The sequence below is a fragment of the Callorhinchus milii genome, unplaced genomic scaffold, assembly GCF_018977255.1.
Source record: "Callorhinchus milii isolate IMCB2004 unplaced genomic scaffold, IMCB_Cmil_1.0 Scaffold3, whole genome shotgun sequence".
Lineage (NCBI taxonomy): Eukaryota > Metazoa > Chordata > Chondrichthyes > Chimaeriformes > Callorhinchidae > Callorhinchus > Callorhinchus milii.
This window is the reverse complement of record NW_024704744.1, coordinates 73,696,214-73,707,472: the sequence shown is the minus strand read 5'-3', so window position 1 is coordinate 73,707,472 and position 11,259 is coordinate 73,696,214. Positions and strand designations below refer to the sequence as shown.

Here is an 11,259-nt window from a genome sequence, read left to right as displayed (position 1 = left end):
CCAGGATCTTGAACTGTATCCTCTGTGTGATGGGAAGCCAGTGGAGTCGGGCGAAGATGGGGGTGATAGAGTCATGGAACCTGGTGCAGGAGAGAACACGGGCTGCAAGAGTTCTGGATGATCTGCAGCTTATGGAGGGAGGAGTTGGAAAGGCCAACAAGTAAGGAATTTGATTAGTTAAGCCTCGATTTTATGAATGCGTATATGAGGGTTTCAGCGGCCTACAGTATGAGTCAGTGGCGGAGCCGGGCGATGTTGCGGAGTTGAGGGAAGGCAGAGCGGATAATGCCACTGATATGGGACAGAAAGGACAGCTGAGGGTCAAACAAGACCCAAGGTTCCGGACTGGCTTAGTAAGGTGGTGTGTGCATCCATGGATGGTGATTCTGTCAGTGCCTGATATATTTCATATATCACATGAATTTAATAGTATGATGAGACCATGATCCAATATGACAATCAAATTTTCTAAATACATGTCTATTTTTAACATAGTTCACATTGAAACTGAACACACCATCCTTTGCCTTTAAATATAAACAGGTGTACGTTTCTTTCCCTTCTAATGTATATTTACTTTTACAACTAATGGAGCTCTAATACATCAATTTCATCCAGTCTTCATTTTGCACAGGCAATGGTGAAGCTCCCTTATGCAGCTTCAGAACATGGCTATTTTTAGAATTGGGATTTTTAGCACTGGCTTGGTTACGTCCTTGGAAGCATTTCTCTATAGCTACAATTACTGGAGCTGGATAATGATAGAAATATTCAAGCTGATGTATGTTGTAGTTCCTGCCTTTGGACAATGAACTTCCTCTCTCGTCTTACAGCAGTGAAATCAGTTTCCATGTCACCCTAGGGATAAGAATGATTGTCTGTAACTTGATACCGTTGCATGGTATGAACTGGCATAAAGCAGTGTAAAATGAACGTTTAATTCTTACTATTGCAGCATTTTACTAACTTGCTCATTTAAACAGGATCTATTTATGATCTCGTAAAAAAAATCAGTGCCAAAAAACTGCTAAGCTTCTGTTTCAGCCTATAATTTTCTAACCATTTCCTAATCTGTCTAAATTCTGAGCATTCACAATGCATTATTGAGATTTGTCATCACACAGTTGCAAAAGGCTTTAAATATCCCAGGAGCTACCTACTGCAAACGCTGATAGCTAGTCAAAGATGACCGACCCACCACAGAATAATTTAACCCTATCAAAAACACAGTGCTGCATACAATACAAGTCTGAGTGTAATTATCAACACTATCCCTTCAACCTTCAAAGCAGGTTTTGACTCAGTGTGGGATGTTTGACTGCTACCTTGATTCAAAGATCTATGAAATAAACTGTGGATCAAAATTCCTAATTTCAATACAGATTATTCAATACAATTATCCTTCAGAGTATGAACACAATGCTACCACATACAAGACACACTGTATATGGATTTTTCAGAATGATAATACATCCTGAAAAATGAATTCTATAATATTGTTGCACTTTATAAAGAACAATTTGACAATACCATAGCTTTCAAATCACGCACGCATCCTTTTCTGTTGGTTCGGATTACACAGTAGAAACCTTTTGTAATCAAATAATTTTTTTCCAACACATTTAATTTATACCCAGGTTCACTAGTAACCAGCTTCACTTGTACAGTACGGGGAATTAAGTAATTGAGCCCAAGGTGATAGATATAAAAAACAAATATACAATTAAAATTCAGAGAAGAAAGCGCCTGATCTAATTTATATTTCACTTCCACAAATTTAGGAGTTTTCCAAATAATGCTTTACTAAATTGTTTTCAGAATCACCTGGAGGCTATGACTCATGTTGGGATGTGATTCCACAAGCACTGGCAACTGTCCAGCATCTCGCCCAAGTGGCCATTCTTGACAAGACCATAGACTATTTGACTGTGTGGGAGTAAGGGGATAACAGTTGAATCTGATTTTATGTCCTCACCCATCAGCGCTATATTGCAATCAAGAAACGGAATGTAGACTGATTTTACTGTTCCCGAGCACACAATACTGAGGCTATATGTGGCATCTGTCTGCTGCTCTAGCTGAGATCAGCTCAATACAGACCATGAATTGAAACTGGTACCTACTTAATCTGTCTGGCTCAGTACCACACCATGCGGTTCATTTATGCGATGTTGAAGAGCTTTTTTGTATGATTACAAACCCAATATAAATTATATAAATTTAGAGAATGGTTTAGGTCTAATTTCTAATAACGAAGCTCTAATGGTCGTGTCCTGACCCTGTCTGTTTTTGAGAATGGTCATCTGCTATCTGCTGCTGAGGTTTGTCAAGAAGAATCCCAGAAGGGTTACAGCACAGAAGGAAGCCATTCAGCCCATGATGTCCAGATAGTGCTAGTTCCCTCACTGGAGCAATGGAAGATCTCTCTCTGCTCTTTCCCCAGAAGTATTTGTAAAATTAATCAGGAAACATCACTATCGTATGGCAGAAGAATGTTTTTATAGCTTTTATACATTTTTTAATATATTTTTATAGTGCCTTATGAGATTGAAACATTTCAGAGTGTTTTATAAGTAATCATTGTCAAACGTAGTCACTAGTTTTGTAGGCAGATGCAAAACACAAAATGTATGCACACTTATGTATAACCAGTGTAACCATCATCCATAACCATCCATAAAACTCCATTACAGTCCTGTGATTAGAGCACTCGCCTTGCAAGCGAGATACCTGGGTTCAATTCCAGGCAGAGGGCGAAACCTTGGGCAAGTTTCCTTACTCCACACGCCTAATAATAATCCCTCCAAAACAAAACAATAATAAATTGGTTATTTTCAATCCATGACTGTTCGTGAGACACTGTTGCGTGCAATTGGCTGCCGCGTTTCGCCACAAATATAGTCAATTCACTTTACAGTCTATTCTGTGAAGCGCTTTTGAGACGTCGAGAAGACGTGAAAAGCGCTGTCTCAAATGCAAGGATTGTTATTTATCATTATTATATTATAAAATGACCATCCAGTTTATTTAGAGTTATTGGGCGAAAATATTTGTTTCTTTTTGAATAGTTCCATGGGGTCTTTAGCGTCTTCTTGACGGCAGGTTGCAGTGGCCTGAAGCGAAGCCCAGGGCCGGGTGTGCTGCTTCCTGGACGGAGGTGGCGTCCTGGGCAATAAATCCTCCAAACAAAATCGGCCACTCGCTCCGTGGCGATTTGGGGGGGTGGGGGTGGGGGGTGGGGGGGAGACATTACTGGGTGCAAATTGGCGGCGGCGTTTCACCCGCAAAGTACCACCGGCCAATTCGCTTTACAGTATATTCCGTGAAGCACTTTGAAATGCGTCGACGACGACGACACGGCGCAAATATCAAATGCAAAGACAAACGTCTCCAGCGCCTTCGGACGTTCTGGAGACATTTGAAAGGTGATTGCGTTAAGACAATCTGCTGCTGCGGGGGTGGTGGTGATGGCGGGGCTGGGGCTGGTGGGGGGACCCCCTGCTCTCCGCAGCCCCGCACGTGCCCCAGGGACTGGGCGGAGCTCGGGGTGGGGGGGGGGGGGGGGGGAGCGCAGAGGCTACCGGGAGCCGTTGTCCTGGTAACGGACAACATGGCGTCGGCGGCCCGGAGCGATTGTCGGTACCTGGAGAAGGTGGGTCGCCTTCAGCGGGAGCTGCACCAAAGGTGAGCCCCTGCCGGCGCCGTGTGAGCGAGGCAGCTCGGCCTCGTTTAAAGCCTCGCTTTTTTCCCCCCCCACTGCCGAAGCCTCCGCGGCACTCGCTCCCCGGGGCAGAGCCTGGGCGGCCGTTTGAAGCCGGAGCCCGTGGCCGGCGAGTGCCGGGAGTGAGCTGTCTCAGCCTGTGAACACGTGCGAGCCGCGGCTGGGCTGGTCTGGCTGGCCTGGTCTGCCTGGGCTGGGCTGGTCTAGTCTGGCTGGGCTGGTCTGGCTGGCCTGGTCGGGCTGGCTGGCCGTGCTGGGCTGCCTGGCTAAACTGGCTGGCTGGCTGGCTGAACTGGCTGGGCTGCCTGGGCTGGGCTTACTGAACTGGCTGGCTGGGCTGGCTTGGCTAGGCTGGCTGGGCTGGTTGGCTGGGCTTACTGAGCTGGCTGGCCGGGCTGGCTGGCCTGGCTGGTTTGGCTGTCTGGGCAGGTTTGGCTGGCTGGCTGGGCTGGCCTGGTTTGGCTGGCCTGGTTTGGCTGGCTGGGCAGGTTTGGCTGGCTGGGCTGGGCTGGCTGGCTGGCCTGGTTTGGCTGGGCTGGCTGGGCTGGCCTGGTTTGGCTGGGCTGGCCTGGTTTGGCTGGGCTGGCTGGCTGGGCTGGCCTGGTTTGGCTGGGCTGGGCTGGCCTGGTTTGGCTGGGCTGGGCTGGCCTGGCTGGCGACTTTTGGAGCAGGAGCAGAGAGTTTGACTGGTCTTATTTGATTGTTGGGACAGTGGGAGCTGTGCTGCTTTCACACTGGGTTAAAGCATTCATGAGACACCTGGTGACTGACACACTGGCTGTGGGGTTCCAGCCCTGAATCTCTGGAAGACTCTTCCTCTATCCCTCTGCTCTTGCCCCTATCTTCCCCTTCAGATCGCATCTGAAGACCTTCCTTTTCGACCGTGCCTATGGTCACCTCCCCCCTACCCCCAGCTTTGCGTCATGCTCCGAAACCGTCGAGCGCTCTGGGACGCTACCTTGCCTGAGGGATGCAAGTTGTTGTTGAATTAGCGTTGGAACTCATCATCCAGACTGACCCTTCAGTTGGGTCGTGAGGCAGAAGGAAATAATCTTACCAGGCTGACATATGTTAATATATTTCAAAGGGCTTCACCAGTTACTGTTATTGTGTAGTGAAGTGTAGCTAAAGTTGGCAGCTTAAAGTCAACACACTTGAAAATACAGTTTAGAGTTTGATATCCGCACCACCTGACTTTGTTCCTATTGTGGATATGACAACTGTGCCGATATTGAGACATCTCCAAAAATACAATGTCCAGCACTAAACTTATTCCACCAGTTTATTCCACCAATATCTACTATCACCACACAGTCCAGCTCTTATTTTGTCTAATTTTCTTGCTAGCCTGTTGCTGATGCATCAGAGTAAAGGAGGAAAATTGGCCCTTCTTTCTATCTGTAAATAATAATTTCGTGTATTTGATAAAGTGCCTTTCACATCAGATGGTGTTTCACAGTGAGATGATATACAATGAATCCTCACCCACTCAATGTGGCTAAGGGATTGGAAAATCACGAAGGGTGAATCAAGGAATTTGGTGATATCTGGTTCATTTCTGGTACAATGACCGCAATCCACAAATACCTTGGGTGTCTTTTGATATAAGCACTTATCAGTCTTTCAACAACAACAACTTTCACTTATATAGCAGCCTTCACATGGGGTAGTGTCTCGGAGCACTTCAGTTTGTGATGCCATGATGCACAGCCCACCAGATTAAGAGGAACCATGGCAGCATACCTCAGTATATATATTTACGTCTGGAACCTGTCATAAGGGCTAACTTGAACTCACTCGTCACCCCCTGATGAGTAGCTCAGTGGAACACTTGACACTGGAAGGTTCTAGATTTGAATCCCAGTGGGACCACTCAGCCTTTCTCCTATTCAAAGTTGATCGAATAAGTACCATGGGATAAGGTGAAGTAAGAAGAGAAAGAGGTGCGATATATAGGATTCAAGAATAGGAAATACAAGTACTCCATGGATGGGCTAGAACTTGCCAAGGGGGAAACTGAGAAAAATCTCGGGGTGTTAGTTGACATGTTGCTCGCTATGTCAAAACTGTTTGAGGCAGCAATAAACAAAGCAAATCGGATGCTGGGCTATATTAATAAGTCAGTTGTGTTTAGATCCCCAGACGTCATACTCGGGCTAAGCGGTGCTCTCGTCAGACCAATTGAATAATGCATAGACTTCTGATCACATAAGGAGGCCACGCAGGCTCCAGGGTTAGTGCAGAGGAGAGCAGTGGGGGAAAATCTCCAGTTAGAAGAATGAGCTATGAGCAACAATTAGACAGGCACTTCAGAGGGGATTTCATAGAGATGTTTAAATTTTAAATATAATTGAACAAGTAAAGCCAGATCAAGTGTTTAGGATGCACCCAAGACAGTAGAACAAGGGAACATAGGTTTAGAGTGGTAAAAGGCAATTTCAGGACAGATACCAGGAAAGCTTTCTTTATGCAGAGGGTAATTAACAATTGGAACCGGTTGTCAGGAAAGGTAATAGAGGCCAGGACACTGGACTCATTTTAAAAGCAGATTGGTGCAGCGATGGGAACATAGGCTGTATGTTCTGGAGGGATGAGCTTGGATGGGCTGAAGGGCCTTCTTCATCCAGACTGATCTTGTGAGATGAGGAGGATCTTTCTAGGGCTGAAAAGACATAAAAAAATTAATTTAGCAATTCAGGCTAATCCACTGGAATCCATGCTGAGAATTTATTGTTTCTGATTATTTTTATAATGTTGTTCTTATGAATGTCACTGTTCAAAAAGATATGTTATATCCTTGAAATTAAACTCCAACTATTGTGATTCTATGCAATGCATGTAGTTGGAGTTTGTAGAGATTTTTTATTCTGTGATTCTTTTTTTTGCTGGATAAGGGAGACGTGGTGGATGGAAGTTCCCACAATCAAATAATATGAGTTGAAATAAAATACTATTGTCCAATATAATTGGAATTGCAGATCTGCCTGGTATATACCTTACCACCCCTTTTAACAGGAGAGTCTGCAGCCTTGACTTTGGTTAGGAGAGGGGTGCAGTTTATTGTATCATGCGATATATATACGTACCTTTAAAACTACTGAGAACCGAGTTTCATAAATGTGACCGTACACAGAACGTGTTTGTCATTTTATAAGACTAGAATTGGAGATAGTGGAGGATATAATAATTGAGTCATGTTTAAATATTGTAGGATTTCCTAATGGTGTATGCTTAGTAATGAACAAATGTCTTGGCAAAATCTCCCCTGACGCATAAAAAATCAGAATAAAAGCATAACCTCTGCACATTGTTAGTGGTCATAAAAGCACACATAGTGTGAGTCTGGAATAAGGATAACAGGCTTTTTCTAATGAGTGTAGTATCAGGAGTATGTTCTCTAAGTCATTCTCTACAATCAGTTACAGTACTGTACAAGTACTTGTACAAGTTATTAAGGCACTCGGCATTTCCACAAGCCAAGCATATTAGTGCAGCTTCAACAATTGTAGAATCGCAGGCCAATCAGCTTATGGCTTCATTGTACAGATAACCTCAAATTCAGATTAAGAAAAATCAGTTGGAAGCCGAACAGTCCAGCAATAATCACTATGAGGATCATTATTCATTTAGTCTTTGGATCCTCACTGTCTAAAATGTAAATGGTCTCACCCCGAAGTCAAAAGAAAGTCCAGATATATGAGAGGTGAAAGTCTTTCCATGCTGAAGCACCAACAGCTCTGAAGTCAGCAGCAGACTGTGAATATAAACAAAGCAGAACTCATGTCTTTCGACACAAACTAAGTGATTTCAACCGACGTAACTGACCGCAGCCCATCTTCAGTGCCAGCATAAATACAAAATGCTTCGCCTGTTCTTTGACTTCTGGTTAGTTTCTCAATCATTCCTCCGCAGAGACTAGTAAAGTGATTCCTTCAACTACCAGAGATGGTAACAATCCCAATGAAATAGTTTCTGCTTTAGAAGTTACAAACAATCCTTTCTGCAGAAAACTTGTTTTGTTGTAGATTTGCCTGCTGTAATATAATGAGATTTCTTCAGCAGCAACTGAAGTAACAGTTATTGGAGCAATGCAGCATTATTTTGACCCCATTCACTACCAGGGAAATCAGATTTAACCTCCGGGCTGTAGGACAGGATACTATCTACACCTTCCAGGACTGAATGGCTTAGAGCTACACTAGGCATTTGACTTTACTTACAAAATCATAGGAGATCTTACTGCTGAAGTTTTGATTGCAGATGAAAAAGATACAGGTGGGAAGCACTCACAAAGGTAGGTGATCAGCAAGATCTAGGTGTCAAATCCATGGATCAATAAAATCTACTTGCAGGTACAGGTAGTCAATAAAGCATTTGGGACAATGGCATTTATTACAAGCAGTCTGGAATATAAAACTAAGGAGGTGCTTCTCCAGGCATAAAGAGAGTATTATGTTCAGTTTTAGGCACCCAATCTTTGGAAGAGTATACTGGAAGGTGTAAAGTGATAGTTCACTAGATTACTAGATTAATAGTTAGTTAATAGAACGGGTTTAGCTATGGTGAGAAGCTGGGTAGACTGGGTTATACTCCTTTTAGCAAAGGTGGTTAAGGGCCAATCTGATTGAGGTGTATTTTGTGCCCTTCATGCGGTGTAATGCTGAACAATGATACCAGATTGGGAGAAAGGGGAGCTGACTGTGAAAGAGGAAAGACTTTAGTTTGATTTGGAGGGGTAAAGAGGACGTAAAACAGAGGGATTGAGGCAGGGAGTTATAGAGGTTTGGGGCTCTCCAAGCAGAAGAGCTTCGGTCTTGTTGATATTCAACTAACGAAAATTGGCTCTCATCCAGGACTTGATGTCTGACAGACACTCTCATCAGAATAGCAGTGATCCTGGAGTCGAGGATGAAAGCTGAGAGATACAATGACAACTACAAAATTAAATTTGTATAGCGCCTTTCACGTCCGGAGGACGTCCCAAGGCGCTGGACAGACAGAGTTTTGGACCTGAGGTGGGGGTCAGGGAGGATAGAGGGCAGGGGGGAAAGCAGGGAGAACGAAAGCACGGCGAGAAGAGGGTCTTAAGATGGGGCTTGAAGGTGGCAAGGGAGAGGGTGAGGATGAGGGACTGCGGGATGGAGTTCCAGACGGTGGGGGTAGAGTGGCAGAAGGCCTGCCCGCCAATAGTGTGTATAATTACACAAAATTACATTTGTATAGGGCCTTTCACAGCAGGAGGATGTCCCAAGGCACTGGACAGTCAGTGCTTTGGACCTCGGGATTGGAGAGGGCAGGGGGAAAGCAGGGTGATCGAAAGCACAGTCAAAGAGGAAGGTCTTGAGATGGGTCTTGAAGGAGACAAGCAAGGGGGTGACGTGGAGGGACTGTGGGATGGAGTTCCAGAGAGTGGGGGCAGAGTGGCAGAAGGCCTGCCCACCAATGGTGGGGCGAGCAAGGCTGGGGACGTGAAGTAGGCCGGAGCCATTGAGCGCAAGTTGGTAAGGGGTTAGTAGGTCACAGAGGTAGGGGGTAGAAAGACCATTGAGGGCTTTGAAGGAGAGGACCAGGATCTTGAACTGTATCCTCTGTGAGATGGAAAACCAGTGGAGTTGGGCAAGGATAGGGTTGCGGAGCCTATTGCAGGCTGCAGAGTTCTGGATGAGCGGTGTGAGACACTGGCGGAGCCGGGCAATGTTGCGGTGGTGGGGGAAGACAGAGTGGGTCTTGGCGCAGATTGGGTAGAAAGTATAGTTGAGGGTCAAACAAGATGCCAAGGTTCTGGACTGGCTTAGCAAGGTGGAGTGTGCTACCATGGATGGTGATACTGTCAGCACCTGAGGTGACGAGGCACTGACCGGAGCCAATCAGGAGATCCTCGGTCTTGTTGACGTTCAACTGAAGGAAGTTAGTTCTCATCCAGGACTTGATGTCCGACACAATCTGTGAGGACAGAAGTGGTCCTGGAGTCTAGGGTGAAGGCAGTTGGGTGTCATCTGCATACATTGGAAGTTGACCCCATGTCTGCGGATGATGTCACCAAAAGGGGGCATATAGATGTTGAAGAGGAGGGGACTAAGGACAAAGCCCTGAGGAACACTGAATGAGATGGTTCCGGGGCTAGAGGAGAAGCCGTTTGTGGAGATGAAGTAGAGGCGGTGTGAGAGGTACAATCTGAACCAGTCAAAGACAGAGCCGTAAAGGTTGAGGTGAGAGGAGAGGCGATGGATGAGGATAGAGTGGTCGACGGTGTCGAAGGCAGCAGAGAGGTCAAGGAGGATGAGGAAGCAGAGGGAGCCCTGGTTGCAGATGGACAGAATGTTACAGTTGAGTATCGTCCGCACACATGTGGAAGTTAACCCAATATCTGTGGATGACATCCTTGAGCAGGAGCATGTACATTTTAAAAAGGAGAGGATTAAAGACAAGACAATCAGAATTGTATGCAGAATTTAGGAGAAATCCAGTTTGTGAATTATGCTTGTAAAGTCAGGGAATATCAGTGCACAAAGTATTTCTTCATTGTAGCGTCTTGTAACCTCAACTTTTCTGTTTTTAGAACCCGGAGTCAGAATCAACCACTCCCAGTTTATAGCCTGGGATTTTATAGCCATGGGTATTTTTTCAATAATTCACAATATTTTTCGACTGCAAATGGAAGCTGAATTGCACAGTAGCTTTCTTTGAAAGAAATTGTAGCATTTTGGCTTCTTTTGCTCTGCTTTGAATTCAACCTTGAAGAGCTTATACACTGCATGAGTGGAATTTTTCCACTTCTCATGCCAGCCGATCCTTGTGGTGCCACTGAGACTGCAAAAATATGATCATAAATGCGGAGATATTTTGTGTCGTGAGGCTGAACCTACCGGGAACTGAACTAAGAAATGAAGCAAAATTGACATTGTTGTTGATACAGTTTTCCTCAAACTAAAAATGTATATTAGTTTTGGGGAAATTCCCTCTATTGTTCTGTCGCTGGTACCTGTGTTTTTATTTAGCCTAAATTAATGGGAGTTTGGTTGTCTCTGAGTCAGTTGTAAGCGTCCGATATGAATGATTTAGGATTTCCCCAAATTTGACAGTTTCACGTCACAATGTCACAATAATTGACTGCTCCAGGAGATAGAAAACTTCTCATTAATGTTAGTAGTTGGTGTTCTTCTGAGGTTGGCGGTCAGGCATATTGTGGGGACACAGTTGATGAGAGTTTTCCTCTGGATGTGACTAATACTTTGATCTGGGATTCGATTATGCTGATAATTGGCGTCAATACTGTCAAACTGTTTCAAATTCCAGCTTTGACTTTCCTTATCTTATTCAGCACAGCGATTTACACCAAACATTCTTCCCCATCTGACATCCTTCAGTTTGCTCTGCATCCTCAAATCAAAATGGTGTGTAAAGGACCTGCACCCAGGCCTGTCCCAATGTTACTTGAACCAGATGGAGGCACACGAGAGTGACTTCGGTAGACTTGCTTTACGATTTTTACTTTTGCACATGGCATGTTGCCCTGCAACTCTGATTGCCTTTGTTCC

At 44.8% G+C, this 11,259-nt stretch overlaps 1 protein-coding gene across 1 annotated transcript in view; it reads left to right on the top strand.

Annotated features, from left to right (window-relative positions):
• The first annotated feature begins 3,555 nt into the window (after nucleotides 1-3,555).
• kiz (kizuna centrosomal protein) overlaps nucleotides 3,556-11,259 on the top strand; it is a 76,693-nt gene continuing 68,989 nt past the window's right edge. Inside the window, exon 1 of the mRNA XM_007898344.2 lies at nucleotides 3,556-3,684. Within this exon, the coding sequence (XP_007896535.1) occupies nucleotides 3,611-3,684 (74 nt within the window). The 5' untranslated portion in view covers nucleotides 3,556-3,610. The remainder of the gene's footprint in view (nucleotides 3,685-11,259) is intronic.